The sequence below is a fragment of the Pseudophryne corroboree genome, chromosome 2 (genome assembly GCF_028390025.1).
Source record: "Pseudophryne corroboree isolate aPseCor3 chromosome 2, aPseCor3.hap2, whole genome shotgun sequence".
NCBI classification, from domain to species: Eukaryota; Metazoa; Chordata; class Amphibia; order Anura; family Myobatrachidae; genus Pseudophryne; species Pseudophryne corroboree.
The window spans coordinates 979,641,824-979,664,007 of NC_086445.1; the positions used below are offsets into that span (position 1 = coordinate 979,641,824).

Below are 22,184 nucleotides of genomic sequence, written 5' to 3' on the forward strand. Positions count from 1 at the left end.
TCTATGTGTCACTATGTGCTGAGTGTGGAGATGCCCCTGGATCTTTGGGTATGTTCTCTCTAGGCTTATGGCCTTTCATCTCTCGCCACGTTTGACAGTGCTTATCCCCACGCACAGTACATACCATTGTGAAAATGTCTAAAAATATATTAAGCCGGTTGAGAAAGATATTATGTCTGTGGTATTATTATCAATGAAAATGAATCTAATATCTAGTGTTCAACTGAACATCCATAATACAAATATATATATATATATATATATATATATATATATATATACTGCTCAAACAAATAAAGGGAACACTAAAATAACACATCCTAGATCTGAATGAATGAATTATTCTTATTAAATACTTTGTTCTTTACATAGTTGAATGTGCTGACAACAAAATCACACAAAAATTATCAATGGAAATCAAATTTATTAACCCATGGAGGTCTGGATTTGGAGTCACACTCAAAATTAAAGTGGATAAACACACTACAGGCTGATCCAACTTTGATGTAATGTCCTTAAAACAAGTCAAAATGAGGCTCAGTAGTGTGTGTGGCCTCCACGTGCCTGTATGACCTCCCTACAACCCACACAAGTGGCTCAGGTAGTGCAGCTCATCCAGGATGGCACATCAATGCGAGCTGTGGCAAGAAGGTTTGCTGTGTCTGTCAGCGTAGTGTCCAGAGCATGGAGGCGCTACCAGGAGACAGGCCAGTACATCAGGAGATGTGGAGGAGGCTGTAGGAGGGCAACAACCCAGCAGCAGGACCGCTACCTCCGCCTTTGTGCAAGAAGGAGCACTGCCAGAGCCCTGCAAAATGACCTCCAGCAAGCCACAAATGTGCATGTGTCTACTCAAACGACCAGAAACAGATTCCATGAGGGTGGTATGAGGGCCCGATGTCCACAGGTGGGGGTTGTGCTTACAGCCCAACACCGTGCAGGATGTTTGGTATTTGCCAGAGAACACCAATATTGGCAAATTCGCCACTGGTGCTCTGTGCTCTTCACAGATGAAAGCAGGTTCTCACTGAGCACATGTGACAGACGTGACAGAGTCTGGAGATGCCAAGGAGAACGTTCTGCTGCCTGCAACATCCTCCAGCATGACCGGTTTGGCAGTGGGTCAGTAATGGTGTAGGGTGGCATTTCTTTGGGGGACCGAACAGCCCTCCATGTGCTCGCCAGAGGTAGCCTGACTGCCATTGGGTACCGAGATGAGATCCTCAGACCCCTTGTGAGACCATATGCTGGTGTGGTTGGCCCTGGGTTCCTCCTAATGCAAGACAATGCTAGACCTCATGTGGCTGGAGTGAGTCAGCAGTTCCTGCAAGACAAAGGCATTGATGCTATGGACTGGCCCGCCCGTTCCCCAGACCTGAATCCAATTGAGCACATCTGGGACATCATGTCTCGCTCCATCCACCAACGCCACGTTGCACCACAGACTGTCCAGGAGTTGGCGGATGCTTTAGTCCAGGTCTGGGAGGAGATCCCTCAGGAGACCATCCACCACCTAATCAGGAGCATGCCCAGGCATTGTAGGGAGGTCATACAGGCACGTGGAGGCCACACACACTACTGAGACTTATTTTGACTTGTTTTAAGGACATTACATCAAAGTTGGATCAACCTGTAGTGTGGTTTTTCACTTTAATTTTGAGTGTGACTCCAAATCCAGACCTCCATGGGTTAATAAATTTGATTTCTATTGATAATTTTTGTGTGATTTTGTTGTCAGCACATTCAACTATGTAAAGAACAAAGTATTTAATAAGAATAGTTCATTCATTCAGATCTAGGATGTGTTATTTTAGTGTTCCCTTTATTTTTTTGAGCAGTGTATATTAGAGATGAGCGGGTTCGGTCTTACTCGTTTTTACTCAGAATTACTCGGTTCTCAAAACGTCATCTTATTGGCTCACGGATGTCACGTGTTTTGGATAGCCAATATGAAAAATCCGGATAAAACCGAACTGGCGTTAAATCTGAACCCGCTTCTCTCTAATATATATATACACAGTATATATAATGCTGCGACCATTGCATTGTTGCGATTTGAGCACAGATTCACATTAATTTGCACACAGATGTACATTTATATATAAACACACACACGGTAGAGCTGGGACACTTCATAAAACTTAATGTCTTGGCATAAAAGTATATTCTTAGCTGGCTACCTTGCTGCCCTTTCCTCCGGGAGTTGGCAGCGTGGTAGGCACATGGGGGCATGGCCGGCGGCAAGATGGGCTGTTCGGGGGGCATGGCCGGCGGGAAGATTGGCAGTCCAGGGATGTGGCATCACGATTGCGTCATCGTGACTCCGCCCCCCCTCCCGTTATACAGTGCAGAGAAAACAGGCACTGTATAGCGGGGGATGGAGCTACGATGATGCGATTCAGCGCAAATCGTGTCACCGGATCCCTTCAGAAAGCCCAGTTGTTCTCTGCCGGGTGTGGCTGGGTGGGGGTGGGGGGGCTGCTAGGAAAAGCAGGAGACTTGCCCACCTTTCCAGGAGGGCCAACTGATTTTCGGGAGCCTCCCGGCCATTCCGGGAGAGAAGGCAAGTATGAGTATATTGCCTTCACCCAATGTGCCACGCAACATCAGGTCGCACAAGCGTGTAATGAAAATATAGTTAAGAGGGGAGAAAAGGTTCCAGAACACCGGGGTGGGGAGTTGGTCACTCTCTGACCGGGTTTTCCCATAGGAGGAAGTAGATTTTCGGAGCTTGTTAAGTTGCTCCATGTAGAACTATGTGATCAGCTGTTGTGAGCTGCTGTGTACTGATTATAGGTGGTATCTCCGATATCTTCTGTGTTATTTTCTTTATAAATAGCTGTGATACAATACTGAATTGTACCTTAAACTGTAGAAACAGCCAACGATGAATGTTTCAGGGGCAGATTTGGGGGCCCATTTATCAACGAGTGATAAAGTTAATTGTGCATGATATAACTTGTTGCGTTTGATAAATGGGGCTCCAGACAATCAGCTCCCAACTGTCATTTTCAAACACATGACAGGTGCTGAACACATAACAGTTAGGAGCTGATTGTCTAGAGAACTATTTACCATACGCAACTAGTTTTATCATTCACAACAAGTTTTATCACTCATTGATAAATAAACTCTTGGGGGGCTATTTACTAAGTCTTGGATGGAGATAAAGTGGACGAAGATAAGTACCAGCCAATCAACTCCTAACTGTCTTTACCCTGTCGAGAGCTCTATCATCCCTTAGTAAATAATCCCAATACTCACTGATGTTTACTACAGTACATATCGACTCTAGAATTAGTTATACAATTAAGCCAGAATTCAAGGTAAATTTGAGAAAGTCCAACAGGCTCAACCATCTGTAAAACACACAGCCCAGCCTAAATGTTAGTGGTCTACCCCAGTTCTAAAAGTGTAAAGCACAGTTGTGTCCACTACTATGTGTTCTTTGGTTTTCTCAGCTGCAAATTCTGCACCCAAGCAAAATCTGCACCTAACAAACCAACACTGTTGACATTAGACGGACACGCAATTTACATAATTGCTTGCAGGCCGCTTCAGAGGAGAAATGATTAATCAGTGTTAAAAGAAACAAAACTTCACAACATATTATTCTCCCGCTATTTAAAGTGGCTTGAACTAGTGAACCGAGACTCAAAAGCAAACTGTATTTGGATTTGGCAACGGCTTATAAGTAGTTTTCGAGTTGGCAGTTTCAAAATCAGTTTCCCTCGTGTTGTGTCTTTTCTGCCAAGAACATGAAATAATTTTTTCTTTTTTTTTTCCCTGAATTTTTTTTTTTCTTCCTGTAAAGTGATGATCACTGTTTTTATGCAAGTTAAGAGTTAAGTAAAGCAAACTGTTGGGATGTTACATATAGCATAACAGTCAAAACATATGTCGTCTACATTAGTTTGTAAATACAGGCCACCCATTGACGGCTAAGGTGTTTGGTTAGCGTTTACCATTAAAGCCATCACTGTATAGGGTGTAGATGGCCGTACACCTCATATTTACCTAGTCTGGTGGGAGTAGACAGGGATAATCATTGGTTTATGCTAGGATTGATAGAAATAGGAATAAATGGTCAACCCGGCTTGCTTAACATTTATTTCTATAGCCGTTTTAAACCCATGGTGCTGTCAGTGACCGGCGTACAGAACTCGCTGGTCAGTAAATATACCCCATAGTGTCTGAAGTACCCTTATCCACAGCAAAACTATAGTAGCTACCCCTGCTTTTAGTTTCAAACTGAAGCTCTCTAGGTCAGATGTGGGCATCCTGTGGATTGGGCCTCCAAGGCAGATCCCAGAATCTATTTTTGTTGGGCCTCCTGGTTGCCAGATATACAATACATGTAAGGCCAGTGTTCCACCAGGCGAGCAAGGCCATGACTATGGTGCTAGGGTATGAAAGGCCACAAAAACACTGAGTGCATCACATAATGTCGCACAGTATGTCTATTTTCACAGTGGCAACCCAACACTATGCACTGGCCAATGACATGGAGGGGCCGAAGTTTACTTTTTTACCAGAAGGTAGCCAAATATGAGACACAATGAGCACCATGGGCCTCGAAAGTGTTATACATTAGCACCACTGGCCTCGGTAGTGTTATACATTAGCACCACTTGTCTCAGTAGTGTTATACATTAGCACCACTTGTCTCAGTAGTGTAATGCATTAGCACCACTGGCTTTGGTAGAGTTATACATTAGCACCACTGGTCTTGGTAGAGTTATACATTAGCACCACTGGTCTTGGTAGTGTTATACATTAGCACCACTGGCCTCGGTAGTGTTATACATTAGTACCACTTGCCTCGGTAGTGTTATACATTAGCACCACTTGTCTCAGTAGTGTAAAACATTAGCACCACTGGCCTTGGTAGAGTTATATATTAGCACAACTGACCTTGGTAAAGTTATGCATTAGCACCACTGGTCTTGGTAGAGTTACATTAGCACCACTGGTCTTGGTAGAGTTATACATTAGCACCACTGGCCTCAGTAGAGTTATACATTAGCACCACTGGTCTTGGTAGAGTTATACATTAGCACCACTGGTCTAAGTTGGTAGTGTTATACATTAGCACCACTGGTCTTGGTAGAGTTATAAATTAGCACCACTGGCCTTGGTAGAGTTATACATTAGCACCACTGGTCTTGCTAGAGTTATACATTAGCACCACTGGTCTAAGTTGGTAGTATTATACATTAGCACCACTGGTCTTGGTAGAGTTATACATTGGCACCACTGGCCTCGGTAGAGTTATACATTAGCACTAGAGATGAGCGCCGGAAATTTTTCGGGTTTTGTGTTTTGGTTTTGGGTTCGGTTCCGCGGCCGTGTTTTGGGTTCGACCGCGTTTTGGCAAAACCTCACCGAATTTTTTTTGTCGGATTCGGGTGTGTTTTGGATTCGGGTGTTTTTTTCAAAAAACACTAAAAAACAGCTTAAATCATAGAATTTGGGGGTCATTTTGATCCCAAAGTATTATTAACCTCAAAAACCATAATTTACACTCATTTTCAGTCTATTCTGAATACCTCACACCTCACAATATTATTTTTAGTCCTAAAATTTGCACCTAGGTCGCTGGATGACTAAGCTAAGCGACCCTAGTGGCCGACACAAACACCGGGCCCATCTAGGAGTGTCACTGCAGTGTCACGCAGGATGTCCCTTCCAAAAAACCCTCCCCAAACAGCACATGACGCAAAGAAAAAAAGAGGCGCAATGAGGTAGCTGTGTGAGTAAGATAAGCGACCCTAGTGGCCGACACAAACACCGGGCCCATCTAGGAGTGTCACTGCAGTGTCACGCAGGATGTCCCTTCCAAAAAACCCTCCCCAAACAGCACATGACGCAAAGAAAAAAAGAGGCGCAATGAGGTAGCTGTGTGAGTAAGATAAGCGACCCTAGTGGCCGACACAAACACCGGGCCCATCTAGGAGTGGCACTGCAGTGTCACGCAGGATGTCCCTTCCAAAAAACCCTCCCCAAACAGCACATGACGCAAAGAAAAATTAAAGAAAAAAGAGGTGCAAGATGGAATTGTCCTTGGGCCCTCCCACCCACCCTTATGTTGTATAAACAGGACATGCACACTTTAACCAACCCATCATTTCAGTGACAGGGTCTGCCACACGACTGTGACTGAAATGACGGGTTGGTTTGGACCCCCACCAAAAAAGAAGCAATTAATCTCTCCTTGCACAAACTGGCTCTACAGAGGCAAGATGTCCACCTCATCATCATCCTCCGATATATCACCGTGTACATCCCCCTCCTCACAGATTATCAATTCGTCCCCACTGGAATCCACCATCTCAGCTCCCTGTGTACTTTGTGGAGGCAATTGCTGCTGGTCAATGTCTCCACTGAGGAATTGATTATAATTCATTTTAATGAACATCATCTTCTCCACATTTTCTGGATGTAACCTCGTACGCCGATTGCTGACAAGGTGAGCGGCGGCACTAAACACTCTTTCGGAGTACACACTTGTGGGAGGGCAACTTAGGTAGAATAAAGCCAGTTTGTGCAAGGGCCTCCAAATTGCCTCTTTTTCCTGCCAGTATAAGTACGGACTGTGTGACGTGCCTACTTGGATGCGGTCACTCATATAATCCTCCACCATTCTTTCAATGGTGAGAGAATCATATGCAGTGACAGTAGACGACATGTCCGTAATCGTTGTCAGGTCCTTCAGTCCGGACCAGATGTCAGCATCAGCAGTCGCTCCAGACTGCCCTGCATCACCGCCAGCGGGTGGGCTCGGAATTCTGAGCCTTTTCCTCGCACCCCCAGTTGCGGGAGAATGTGAAGGAGGAGATGTTGACAGGTCGCGTTCCGCTTGACTTGACAATTTTCTCACCAGCAGGTCTTTCAACCCCAGCAGACTTGTGTCTGCCGGAAAGAGAGATCCAAGGTAGGCTTTAAATCTAGGATCGAGCACGGTGGCCAAAATGTAGTGCTCTGATTTCAACAGATTGACCACCCGTGAATCCTTGTTAAGCGAATTAAGGGCTCCATCCACAAGTCCCACATGCCTAGCGGAATCGCTCCGTGTTAGCTCCTCCTTCAATGTCTCCAGCTTCTTCTGCAAAAGCCTGATGAGGGGAATGACCTGACTCAGGCTGGCAGTGTCTGAACTGACTTCACGTGTGGCAAGTTCAAAGGGCATCAGAACCTTGCACAACGTTGAAATCATTCTCCACTGCGCTTGAGACAGGTGCATTCCACCTCCTATATCGTGCTCAATTGTATAGGCTTGAATGGCCTTTTGCTGCTCCTCCAACCTCTGAAGCATATAGAGGGTTGAATTCCACCTCGTTACCACTTCTTGCTTCAGATGATGGCAGGGCAGGTTCAGTAGTTTTTGGTGGTGCTCCAGTCTTCTGTACGTGGTGCCTGTACGCCGAAAGTGTCCCGCAATTCTTCTGGCCACCGACAGCATCTCTTGCACGCCACTGTCGTTTTTTTAAAAATTCTGCACCACCAAATTCAAGGTATGTGCAAAACATGGGACGTGCTGGAATTTGCCCATATTTAATGCACACACAATATTGCTGGCGTTGTCCGATGCCACAAATCCACAGGAGAGTCCAATTGGGGTAAGCCATTCCGCGATGATCTTCCTCAGTTGCCGTAAGAGGTTTTCAGCTGTGTGCGTATTCTGGAAAGCGGTGATACAAAGCGTAGCCTGCCTAGGAAAGAGTTGGCGTTTGCGAGATGCTGCTACTGGTGCCGCCGCTGCTGTTCTTGCGGCGGGAGTCCATACATCTACCCAGTGGGCTGTCACAGTCATATAGTCCTGACCCTGCCCTGCTCCACTTGTCCACATGTCCGTGGTTAAGTGGACAATGGGTACAGCTGCATTTTTTAGGACACTGGTGAGTCTTTTTCTGAGGTCTGTGTACATTTTCGGTATCGCCTGCCTAGAGAAGTGGAACCTAGATGGTATTTGGTAACGGGGGCACACTACCTCAAGAAATTGTGTAGTTCCCTGTGAACTAACGGCGGATACCGGACGCACGTCTAACACCAACATAGTTGTCAAGGCCTCAGTTATCCGCTTTGCAGCAGGATGACTGCTGTGATATTTCATCTTCCTCGCAAAGGACTGTTGGACAGTCAATTGCTTACTGGAAGTAGTACAAGTGGTCTTCCGACTTCCCCTCTGGGATGACCATCGACTCCCAGCAGCAACAACAGCAGCGCCAGCAGCAGTAGGCGTTACACGCAAGGATGCATCGGAGGAATCCCAGGCAGGAGAGGAATCATCAGAATTGCCAGTGACATGGCCTGCAGGACTATTGGCATTCCTGGGGAAGGAGGAAATTGACACTGAGGGAGTTGGTGGGGTGGTTTGCGTGAGCTTGGTTACAAGAGGAAGGGATTTACTGGTCAGTGGACTGCTTCCGCTGTCACCCAAAGTTTTTGAACTTGTCACTGACTTATTATGAATGCGCTGCAGGTGACGTATAAGGGAGGATGTTCCGAGATGGTTAACGTCCTTACCCCTACTTATTACAGCTTGACAAAGGCAAAACACACGGCTTGACACCTGTTTTCCGCTTTTCTGTTGAAATACCTCCACACTGAAGAGCTGATTTTTTTGGTATTTTCACCAGGCATGTCAACGGCCATATTCCTCCCACGGACAACAGGTGTCTCCCCGGGTGCCTGACTTAAACAAACCACCTCACCATCAGAATCCTCCTGGTCAATTTCCTCCCCAGCGCCAGCAACACCCATATCCTCCTCATCCTGGTGTACTTCAACACTGACATCTTCAATCTGACTATCAGGAACTGGACTGCGGGTGCTCCTTCCAGCACTTGCAGGGGGCGTGCAAATGGTGGAAGGCGCATGCTCTTCACGTCCAGTGTTGGGAAGGTCAGGCATCGCAACCGACACAATTGGACTCTCCTTGTGGATTTGGGATTTCGAAGAACGCACAGTTCTTTGCGGTGCTTTTGCCAGCTTGAGTCTTTTCAGTTTTCTAGCGAGAGGCTGAGTGCTTCCATCCTCATGTGAAGCTGAACCACTAGCCATGAACATAGGCCAGGGCCTCAGCCGTTCCTTGCCACTCCGTGTGGTAAATGGCATATTGGCAAGTTTACGCTTCTCCTCCGACAATTTTATTTTAGGTTTTGGAGTCCTTTTTTTACTGATATTTGGTGTTTTGGATTTGACATGCTCTGTACTATGACATTGGGCATCGGCCTTGGCAGACGACGTTGCTGGCATTTCATCGTCTCGGCCATGACTAGTGGCAGCAGCTTCAGCACGAGGTGGAAGTGGATCTTGATCTTTCCCTAATTTTGGAACCTCAACATTTTTGTTCTCCATATTTTAATAGGCACAACTAAAAGGCACCTCAGGTAAACAATGGAGATGGATGGATACTAGTATACTTATGGATGGACTGCCGAGTGCCGACACAGAGGTAGCTACAGCCGTGGACTACCGTACTATGTCTGCTGCTAATATAGACTGGATGATAATGAGATGAAATCAATATATATATATGTATGTATATATATATAATATCACTAGTACTGCAGCCGGACAGGTAGATAATATATTTATTAGGTAATGATGACTGATGACGGACCTGCTGGACACTGTCAGCTCAGCAGCACCGCAGACTGCTACAGTAAGCTACTATACTATAGTAGTATGTACAAAGAAGAAAGAAAAAAAAAAACCACGGGTAGGTGGTATACAATTATGGATGGACTGCCGAGTGCCGACACAGAGGTAGCTACAGCCGTGGACTAACATACTGTGTCTGCTGCTAATATAGACTGGATGATTGATAATGAGATGAAATCAATATATATATGTATGTATATATAATATCACTAGTACTGCAGCCGGACAGGTAGATAATATATTTATTAGGTAATGATGACTGATGACGGACCTGCTGGACACTGTCAGCTCAGCAGCACCGCAGACTGCTACAGTAAGCTACTATACTCTATAGTAGTATGTACAAAGAAGAAAGAAAAAAAAAAACCACGGGTAGGTGGTATACAATTATGGATGGACTGCCGAGTACCGACACAGAGTTAGCTACAGCTGTGGACTAACGTACTGTGTCTGCTGCTAATATAGACTGGATGATTGATAATGAGATGAAATCAAAATATATATGTATGTATATATAATATCACTAGTACTGCAGCCGGACAGGTAGATAATATATTTATTAGGTAATGATGACTGATGACGGACCTGCTGGACACTGTCAGCTCAGCAGCACCGCAGACTGCTACAGTAAGCTACTATACTACAGTAGTATGTACAAAGAAGAAAGAAAAGAAAAAAACCACGGGTAGGTGGTATACAATTATGGATGGACTGCTGAGTGCCGACACAGAGGTAGCTACAGCCGTGGACTAGCGTACTGTGTCTGCTGCTAATATAGACTGGATGATTGATAATGAGATGAAATCAATATATATATATATGTATGTATAATATAATATCACTAGTACTGCAGCCGGACAGGTAGATAATATATTTATTAGGTAATGATGACTGATGACGGACCTGCTGGACACTGTCAGCTCAGCAGCACCGCAGACTGCTACAGTAAGCTACTATACTCTATAGTAGTATGTACAAAGAAGAAAGAAAAAAAAAAACCACGGGTAGGTGGTATACAATTATGGATGGACTGCCGAGTGCCGACACAGAGGTAGCTACAGCCGTGGACTAACGTACTGTGTCTGCTGCTAATATAGACTGGATGATTGATAATGAGATGAAATCAATATATATATGTATGTATATATAATATCACTAGTACTGCAGCCGGACAGGTAGATAATATATTTATTAGGTAATGATGACTGATGACGGACCTGCTGGACACTGTCAGCTCAGCAGCACCGCAGACTGCTACAGTAAGCTACTATACTATAGTAGTATGTACAAAGAAGAAAGAAAAGAAAAAAACCACGGGTAGGTGGTATACAATTATGGATGGACTGCCGAGTGCCGACACAGAGGTAGCTACAGCCGTGGACTAACGTACTGTGTCTACTGCTAATATAGACTGGATGATTGATAATGAGATGAAATCAATATATATATGTATGTATATATAATATCACTAGTACTGCAGCCGGACAGGTAGATAATATATTTATTAGGTAATGATGACTGATGACGGACCTGCTGGACACTGTCAGCTCAGCAGCACCGCAGACTGCTAGAGTAAGCTACTATACTATAGTAGTATGTACAAAGAAGAAAGAAAAGAAAAAAACCACGGGTAGGTGGTATACAATTATGGATGGACTGCCGAGTGCCGACACAGAGGTAGCTACAGCCGTGGACTAACGTACTGTGTCTGCTGCTAATATAGACTGGATGATTGATAATGAGATGAAATCAATATATATATGTATGTATATATAATATCACTAGTACTGCAGCCGGACAGGTAGATAATATATTTATTAGGTAATGATGACTGATGACGGACCTGCTGGACACTGTCAGCTCAGCAGCACCGCAGACTGCTACAGTAAGCTACTATACTATAGTAGTATGTACAAAGAAGAAAGAAAAGAAAAAAACCACGGGTAGGTGGTATACAATTATGGATGGACTGCCGAGTGCCGACACAGAGGTAGCTACAGCCGTGGACTAACGTACTGTGTCTGCTGCTAATATAGACTGGATGATTGATAATGAGATGAAATCAATATATATATGTATGTATATATAATATCACTAGTACTGCAGCCGGACAGGTAGATAATATATTTATTAGGTAATGATGACTGATGACGGACCTGCTGGACACTGTCAGCTCAGCAGCACCGCAGACTGCTACAGTAAGCTACTATACTCTATAGTAGTATGTACAAAGAAGAAAGAAAAAAAAAAAACCACGGGTAGGTGGTATACAATTATGGATGGACTGCCGAGTGCCGACACAGAGGTAGCTACAGCCGTGGACTAACGTACTGTGTCTGCTGCTAATATAGAGTCTAGACTGGATGATAAATTATTGATAATGAGATGAAATCAATATAATATCACTAGTACTGCAGCCGGACAGGTACTATATATATTTATTATGTAATGACTGATGACGGACCTGCTGGACACTGTCAGGTCAGCACAGCACCGCAGACTGCTATAGTAAGCTACTATAGTAGTATGTATAAAGAAGAATGAAAAAAAAAAAAACCACGGGTAGGTGCTATACAATATTATATATATATATATTATATACAATTATATATATATATATATATATATATATATATATATATTAAACTGGTGGTGATTGATTATTAAACTGGTGGTCACTTCAGGTCACGTTGCAACTTGCAACTAGTACTCCGAGGCCTAAGCAGACAATCACAAAATATATTATTATACTGGTGGTCAGTGTGGTCACAACAATGGCAGTGTGGCACTGACTCTGGCAGCAAAAGTGTGCACTGTACGTTATATGTACTCCTGAGTCCTGCTCTCAGACTCTAACTGCTCCCCACTGTCAGTGTCTCCCCCACAAGTCAGATAATACACTTACAGTCACACTATCTAATCTATAAATATCACTTCAGCAAGTAGTATAGTAGTATACAGTATAGTAGTACTCCTCCTAATAATGCTCCCCAAAATACTGTGTCTCTCTCTTCTCTAAACGGAGAGGACGCCAGCCACGTCCTCTCCCTATGACTCTCAATGCACGTGTGAAAATGGCGGCGACGCGCGGCTCCTTATATAGAATCCGAGTCTCGCGATAGAATCCGAGCCTCGCGAGAATCCGACAGCGTGATGATGACGTTCGGGCGCGCTCGGGTTAGCCGAGCAAGGCGGGAAGATCCGAGCCTGCTCGGACCCGTGTAAAAAACCTGAAGTTCGGGCGGGTTCGGATTCAGAGGAACCGAACCCGCTCATCTCTAATTAGCACCACTGGTCTTGGTAGAGTTATACATTGGCACCACTGGTCTTGGTAGAGTTATACATTAGCACCACTGGTCTTGGTAGAGTTATACATTAGCACCACTGGTCTTGGTAGTGTTATACATTAGCACCACTGGCCTCGGTAGTGTTATACATTAGCACCACTGGTCTTGGTAGAGTTATACATTGGCACCACTGGTCTTGGTACAGTTATACATTGGCACCACTGGCCTCGGTAGTGTTATATATTAGCACCACTGGTCTTGGTAGAGTTATACATTGGCACCACTGGTCTTGGTAGAGTTATACATTAGCACCACTGGTCTTGGTAGTGTTATACATTAGCACCACTGGCTTTGGTAGAGTTATATACGTTAGCACCACTGGTCTTGGTAGAGTTATACATTGGCACCATTGGCCTCGGTAGAGTTATGCATTAGCACCACTGGTCTTGGTAGCGTTATACATTAGCACCACTGGTCTTGGTAGTGTTATACATTAGCACCACTGGTCTTGGTAGTGTCATACAATAGCACCACTGGCCTTGGTAGAGTTATACATTGGTACCACTGGCCTCGGTAGAGTTATACATTAGCACCACTGGTCTTGGTAGTGTTATACATTAGCACCACTGGTCTTGGTAGTGTCATACAATAGCACCACTGGCCTTGGTAGAGTTATACATTGGTACCACTGGCCTCGGTAGAGTTATACATTAGCACCACTGGTCTTGGTAGCGTTATACATTAGCACCACTGGTCTTGGTAGTGTTATACATTAGCACCACTGGTCTTGGTAGTGTCATACAATAGCACCACTGGCCTTGTTAGAGTTATACATTAGCACCACTGGTCTTGGTAGTGTTATGCGTTAGCACCACTGGTCTTGGTAGTGTTATACATTAGAACCACTGGTCTTGGCAGAGTTATACATTAGCACCACTGGTCTTGGTAGAGTTATACATTAGCACCACTGGTCTTGGTAGAGTTATACATTAGCACCACTGTTCTTGGTAGTGTTATGCATTAGCACCACTGGTTTTGGTAGTGTTATGCGTTAGCACCACTGGTCTAGGTAGAGTTATACATTAGCACCACTGGTCTTGGTAGTGTTATGCGTTAGCACCACTGGTCTTGGTAGAGTTATACATTAGTACCACTGGTCTTGGTAGTGTTATGCGTTAGCACCACTGGTCTTGGTAGTGTCATATAATAGCACCACTGGTCTTGGTAGCGTTATACATTAGCACCACTGGTCTTGTACCAAATAAGCTCTGTATTGTTGCCTACTGTATGCATATTTTCTTATAATATCTACTGTAGAGAACCGTGAAATTGGAGTTTAAAGTAAATTATAATAATATTAACAATCTCCAAATGAAATTAACAGCAGGCACAGCCTGGTATATGTGATACAGGTGGAATGGAATGTAAAGTGGGAAATCTGTGCTATTTTACATCCTGTTTCCTATTAGCTTAGCTGTGAATACTTTGGGATATTCAATTTAATTGCCACAAAAAAAAAAACTAAAAAAAAAAACCCTCATTATGTGCGGCAGTGTTCTGTTTGCTGCAATAAACCCCACTCCACCGTATACCCCATGGAGCACCTGAGGAGGTGTGAAATATACTGGACAGACTTATGGATCCCCGATGCTTATAATTATATTCCAATAATAAATGTTAGCTTTTAATGAAGAAATTAGTGTCAGTGAATCCTACAACGTCCCTGAGTAGACTCCGGTGAGATCACAATTTTTGTAGCAATAATATTGTATAGATGAAAAGGTCACGAAGAGCAGAAAGTGAGCTTAAGAGGGATTTCTAGCCAGCGTTTGGGTGTTATTGCTTTCCAGCCTGTACTAAGTCGGCTCATTCAGCCATGTGATTTGCATTACTCGGGTAAACCACACGAGATTTGCATGTCCACTCATATTGTCAATACAGGGTTTAAACATGAAACTATGCACTTTCAGGAAAGTTAATTTCCTTTCCTCCTCAGCCATGATGGAGTGCGCTATGTGTGTCTAGCTGATGACACTAAATTGTGTTCTAAATAACCCCACGTGCAGGCCTGGATTTCATTGAGGGGTATTTTGGTTACTGATGCAGCTGTTTAAAGTGTTTGATTTGGCTGCAGAACAGAAGCAGCACCACATACCGATTTCATGAGCCACGGTGAACGCTGCATGGAGCCCGTCATCTTCAATTACCGCACAGCTGCGCTCGGGGGAACACACGGTCCCCACATCTGCCATTCCAAGGGTATCACAAGAATGATGTCCGCACAAGTCCTGTCCAGGAAAGAAGGGAAACAATAAGTCACACAGATCTCATCTGTTATTACACTAACATTGAGTAACAGCATGTTGTCAGCCGCTTCCACAGACAACCCCTTTGGCACTGCCATGGCCGCCTGGCAAGAGACAAAATGGATTACAGGCATCACCTGTCCGTATTAACATACATTCCTGCCATCCAACGTTCAGGTTTCTTTGTTGCTTCAGAATGTTGATGCATATCAGTGGGATTGAACACAGATCTTTCATACTTGCCAAAAGTGGAAACTAATGCGCCCTACACACTGGGCGACGGCAGCAGTTTGGGCGATGAACGATCTAAAATTATGATCGTTATCGTCCAAATTTTTTGCATTGAAAAATGACGGGAAACCAACGATGAACGATCGCAGGGACGCGCATCATTCATCGTTGGTGCCTACACACTAAACGATATGAACGATATATCGTTAATTTCTGAGCGTTATCGTTCATATCGCCCGTCACCGTCGGCCAGTGTGTAGGGTGCATACGTTTCGGGGGCACTATGCACTCCATAATGCATGCAGGCACAGTGGTCAGCGTCGCTCAATTGAAGCACTGGGGTCATGAGTTCAGTTCCTGGCCAAGGCGCTATCTGTGTGGGATTTGTGTGGGTCCTGGTGTTTGAGCAGCTTCCCCTGGTATTTTAGTCTCCTCCCACACTTCTAAAACATACCGGTGATCAATAAATGTGCGCTAGTGTATGTGTATGTGCCATAGTGTATGTGTATGCTTGTGTGTTATGGAATTTGGATTGTAAGATCCTGTGGGACAGGGATTGCTGTGATGGACAAATATTCTCTGTATACCGCTGCATAATTGGTGGTGGCATATAAACGATCATTAGTGTATTTATAATGGGTGCAGGACGTGTGGTCAACACGGCCCCTGGTTCCAGGGGGCCCCACACCGCACCCATAAATATACAGTACTTCCCTCTCCAGAGTCCCGCATCAGCTGGTGCTGCAGGGCAGCAGAAATCACTGGGAAAATGGATAAGCGGACATTTTCCTGGTGATTTGTGCATGGTCAATAGAGAAGGCACAGACGCCATGTTCCCGGAGACCTGTGCATGCGCAGTACACTCTAGCACAAAGTCAGAGTCTACTGCACTGCACAGAGGAGGGGGCTCGTACAGAGCCTGCACTTGGACCCTCTCCTCACTTAAACCTCCTCTGTAATCAATATTAATATTAATCTTCATTGTGACACGTTCATTGAAATTTGTTCTAATGTCATACTGCTGTTAATGGTCAACTGATGTACTTATGAATTAGCTCACAGATAGTCCAGCTCTCAGTAAGCGGCTAAAGTAGTCTATTAGTCTAATTATGTTCAATGGATTTGTCTGGCGGTCTATTTTTTTACTCCAAGGGTGTGTGGTGCAATGGGTGAGGTGCAAATGTCCGATGGAGAAATATTTGCAGGGAATTATTATTATTTCTTTTAAATAAAGTGTCACCATCTATGGAAATCAAGCACAACTGGTAATCATTTTAAGTTATTTTACCTGAAAATTTGATTTCCAATTATATTTCTATACTTTTTAAAGTTTTGTTTTCAATGTATATTAGTAAGGTCAAAGTGCATTTGAAAGAAGCATGGTAATTCACAATTTGCTTGTCCAAGCCCCCTAGTACTGGGGTCTGATAGATCACCTGACAGTCATGGGAGGAGCTTGTCCAGCATCCAGCTAGTTGGAGCTTTACCTTCGAAAGGGTGGAATACTATAACCATGACTATGGATTATAAGAATCAGGGATCTCTGCTTAGATACAGTAGATGGGCAACTCATTGACTGAAGATTACATTAATGACAAAGGACTGGAGGGCCTATTAATTAAGGACAAAGAAAGCGGTCAATCTTTGATTCTCATTTTTCCTTTTAGGAACTGTCCTAAATCTCATCTTTGTCCATTGGCGCCATCCACTGACTACATCACGCCTTGATGTGCTCTATGAACACTGCCCGCAGCATTAAAACTTGTGTAACAGGAACTCAACATCTGTGCAGCCTGCTAACTGCAAACAGCAAATACAATGTAAGGGGTGCACATGCAGGGGGAAGTGGGGGGGCTTCCAGTTACTCAGAAACCTGAGTGTCACTAAGGCACCATACCTAAGCAGTAATGATAGGAGCAGGGGCGTCAAGAGGGGGATGGGAAAGGGTACTAATTACCTTCTCCCATCCCTCTCTTGACCCGGGCCCAGGTCTGATGGAGAAGCCAGGTGGGGATTTTTACATTTGATAAATACTGTAGACGGTGACCCCTAAACCTCTCTGTTGATCTGACAGCATCACCCTCTGAGGTAGAAACATGCTGCACATCAGGGGTGGGGAACCTTTTTTCTACCAAGGGCCATTTGGATATTTATAAAATACTTCGGGGGCCATACAAAAATTATCAACTTAAAAATTAGCCTGCCCCCAGTCACTTGTTATACCCCATTAGATATGCCCCCAGTCAGTTGTTATGTCCCATTAGATATGCCCCCAGTCAGTTGATACGCCCCATTAGATATGCCCCCAGTCAGTTGTTATGCCCCATTAGATATGCCCCCAGTCAGTTGTTATGCCCCCTAGTAGCGCCGATTACACACACATTAAAAGAAAAAAAAACCCACAATACTCACTAGCCCCGGTCCTGTTTCCGGACCGCTGGCCGCCCGCTCCTCGGAACTATGGGAGCGCCGCACATGTACACTGCCTGAGCTGGAAGCTGGAGTTCAGGAGTGAGCTCCTGCCTCCGGCTGCTGCTGAGGAGAAGGAGCCAGGCGCCCGCTGGTAACAAAATCTCAGCAGGCGCCCAGAATCTCCCTCAGTTAGGTGAGCCTGGCCAGGCCTGATCAAGTGGCTTTGCGGGCCTTATACGGCCCGTGGGCCTGAGGTTCCCCACCCCTGCTGTACACACACATTACTGCAATAATATGATTTTACTTACCGGTAAATCTATTTCTCGTAGTCTGTAGAGGATGCTGGGACTCCGTAAGGACCATGGGGAATAGACGGGCTCCGCAGGAGATAGGGCACTTTAAGAAAGCTTTGGACTATGGGTGTGCACTGGCTCCTCCCTCTATGCCCCTCCTCCAGACCTCAGTTAGGGAAACTGTGCCCAGAGGAGATGGACAGTACGAGGAAGGATTTTTGTAAATCTAAGGGCGAGATCCATACCAGCCACACCAATCACACCGTATAACTTGTGATAAACTACCCAGTTAACAGTATGAACAACAACCGATTCACTATAACATAACCCTTATGTAAGCAATAACTATATACAAGTCTTGCAGAAGAAGACCGCACTTGGGACGGGCGCCCAGCATCCTCTACGGACTACGAGAAATAGATTTACCGGTAAGTAAAATCATATTTTCTCTAACGTCCTTGAGGATGCTGGGACTCCGTAAGGACCATGGGGATTATACCAAAGCTCCCAAATGGGAGGGAGAGTGCGGATGACTCTGCAGCACCGATTGAGCAAACAGGAGGTCCTCCTCAGACAGGGTATTGTTAGGATCTCCTGCTCTGTGCTGCCACGTCGCCATGGCAACCGGGAGGCAAGTGTTAGCGAAGTAACCTGAGCGCAGCTGATACTCCGGTCCGGGTTTTTACTGTGTAGTGGTTACAGGCTCTGTGCACGGCAGGGAATCCGGCGCTGGTTTTGTGCTCACAGTCTGTGAGGTCTGAGTGGGGCGTGGACAGCACCTGCTATATAAACCATCCTCTCAGGCTAGGCAAATGCTGCTGAATCTTTGTTTGTTAGTCAGTTCCAGAGAGTTAGCTAGTACTGTGTGACTTTGTATTTACTTGTTGCTTACTGCGAATAGGCCTTGGGATTCGGTACTTCATTCTGCCAATCCGGACCTAGCAGTAAGACTGGAGTCAGTTGTTTGACCTGCTGGGGTTCTTTTGCTATTCTGTGAACCCAGCAGGTTTGCGGCTGTACTCTCAGACCTGCTTGCTTAATCCTCCCTCACTGTGCAGGGCGTCCAGGTGTCAGTTTAGTGGCAGTAAGCTGAACCTGTGCCCTGCAAGTGGGGGTTAGGATTGTGGATACTCTCCTTGTGTCTATATTTCTATCTCTGACCAAGGAGTTTATTCCCACACCCGTTGGTAACCCTTTGGGGTTTTTTCTGTTGCTCTTAGCAACATCATTATAGGTGCTCCACATGTGAAATCACTACACATCGCTTCATTGTCCGCTCTATTCCATCTGAGCATTCCTGACACTAGGGAGACAACCAATTCCTGAGCCTTTGGGCTTCTCTGTTCACTTTGTGTTTATTAGTTATTCCATCACCTCCTGTGTATGTTATGTTATACTGTCTGTGAGTTCGTTTGCTTCGCTTCCCTCTCTGTTGATACACCGGTATACTCCTGTTAGCACTGGTGTGCGTAACATATTCAGCAGCCCTACTCCTGTTGAAATTTTGTGGGAATATGGAGCATACCCCTCAAAATACTTTGCAACAGGTGGTCGATCAGGTGCAGGTCCTGACTCGACAATTTAATGAGATGTCCATTAAAATGAACACCCCGCAGGCCGCTAGCGGAGCTCCCGCAGCAGCAGCGGCAAGTTCAGGGGTTAAGGAGCCGAAAGTAAATCTCCCGGATCATTTTTCTGGAGATCGCTCGCAGTTCTTTTGTTTCAAGGAGAGCTGTAAGCTATATTTCAGGCTTAGGCCCCAGTCTTCTGGGTCGGAGATTCAGCGGGTGGGCATGGTGATTTCCTTGCTACAAGGAGACCCACAGGTCTGGGCATATGGGTTACAGCCTGACTGTCCGTCGCTTAAAAGTGTTGATGCTTTTTTTACGGTACTGGGCATTTTGTATGATGACCCTGACAAGATGGCTTCAGCCGAGGCTCAGATTACGGTTCTTAAGCAAGGGCGATGGCCAGCTGAGGTTTATAGTACGGAGTTTCGGAGGTTGGCTCATGATACCCAGTGGAATGACCCAGCCCTGAGAAACCAGTACCGAAGGGGCCTTTCTGACCAGATAAAGGACCAACTGGTACAATATCCCTCGCCTGATAGCTTAGATCAGCTCATGCAGTTATCCATCCGGGTGGATAGACGGCTGAGAGAGCGTAGGCTTGAAAGGGAGACCGCAGTTTCCTTTTTTCCCAAGGGAACCTCAGACTCTGAGGAATATTCCGAGGAGCCTATGCAGATTGGGGCTACCCGCCTCTCCTCGCGTGAGAAGACGCGGAGGAGACAGCAGGGTTTGTGTTTGTACTGTGGGAATAAAGGTCATGTTGTAGTATCATGCCCAGAAAAAACGGAAAACTTCAGGGCCTGAGGGTGATGGGAAATATCCTGTCAGGCCAGAAGTCAGAATTTCCCAAAAAGACTTTTCTCATTCCGGTGACTTTGGAGATCCTCGGTCAAACTGTCAAGACTGAGGCCTTTGTTGACAGTGGGGCCGATGGGGTTTTCATGGACCGTCAATTCGCCCTGGAACACTCTGTTCCCTCAGTACCTTTGGCATCAGAGATTGAGATCTGTGGGTTAAACGGGGAACCATTGTCCCAGGGTAAAATTACCTCCTGCACCAGCCAAATTCCTTTGTTTATTGGAGCCACACACTCTGAAAAATTGTCTTTTTATGTGACTGTCTGTTCTTTTGCCCCATTGGTTTTGGGGTTACCCTGGTTAAGGGCCCATAACCCTCAATTTGACTGGGTCTCTGGGGAGATTCTTAGTTGGGGTAGTGATTGTTTCAGGAGTTGCTTGAGCCTTCCTGTCAGGCTCTCGCAGCTAAGTTTGCCAGGATTGCCAGGATGTTATGCAGATTTTGCGGATGTGTTCTCCAAAAAAGTTGCGGAGGTACTACCTCCCCATTGATTTGTTGCCGGATGCTAAGCTTCCCAAGAGCAGGTTGTACTCCCTGTCACGTCCTGAGACTCAGGCTATGGCAGAGTACATTCAGGAGAACTTGGCTAAGGGATTTATCAGACCCTCACAGTCCCCAGTTGGGTCGGGGTTCTTTTTCGTGGGTAAAAAGGACGGTTCGTTGCGACCCTGCATCGACTTCAGGGAATTGAACCGTATCACGATTAAAAACTCGTACCCACTGCCTCTCATTTCGGTTTTGTTTGACCAGCTTCGTACTGCCACCATTTTTTCTAAGATTGACCTACGCGGTGCTTACAATCTAATCCGAATAAGAGAGGGGGATGAATGGAAGACTGCCTTTAATACCCACTCAGGGCATTATGAATATTTGGTGATGCCTTTTGGGCTCTCTAATGCCCCGGCAGTCTTCCAGGAATTCATGAACGATGTGCTCAGGGAATATTTGGATAGATTCTTAGTTGTTTATCTAGATGACATCCTAATCTTCTCTCATTCCCTGGAGGAACATCGGAAGCATGTACGCTTAGTCCTCCAGAAACTCAGAGACCACCAGCTTGGGGCGAAGCTGGAGAAGTGCGAGTTTGAAGTCCAGCAAATCGCATTTCTAGGGTATATTATCTCCTCAGAAGGTTTCTAAATGGAGGGTTCTAAGGTACAGGCAGTCCTGGATTGGGTGCAGCCCACTAGTTTGAAGGCGCTTCAGCGTTTTCTGGGCTTTGCGAATTTTTATAGACGGTTTATCGCTGGATTTTCGTCTATAGTGGCCCCCTTGGTGGCACTCACTAAGAATGGGGCGGATGTTGCTCACTGGTCTTGTGAGGCCAAAGCGGCCTTTGCCCGTCTCAAAAGGGCATTTGTCTCGGCCAAGGTGCTGCGACACCCAGATCCAGAGCGTCCTTTTGTGGTAGAAGTGGATGCCTCTGAGATAGGTATTGGGGCAGTGCTCTCTCAGATGGGGGTGTCTGATAATCGCCTTCATCCCTGTGCTTACTTTTCCCGTAAATTTTCGTCTGCCGAGATGAATTATGATGTGGGTAACCGGGAATTGTTGGCTATA

At 45.3% G+C, this 22,184-nt stretch overlaps 1 protein-coding gene across 1 annotated transcript in view; it reads right to left on the reverse strand.

Annotated features, from left to right (window-relative positions):
* Window positions 1–22,184, reverse strand: part of ADAMTS5 (ADAM metallopeptidase with thrombospondin type 1 motif 5) — a 145,851-nt gene that overhangs the window by 83,791 nt on the left and 39,876 nt on the right. The window contains exon 2 of the mRNA XM_063956389.1: window positions 15,109–15,241. Within this exon, the coding sequence (XP_063812459.1) occupies window positions 15,109–15,241 (133 nt within the window). The remainder of the gene's footprint in view (window positions 1–15,108; window positions 15,242–22,184) is intronic.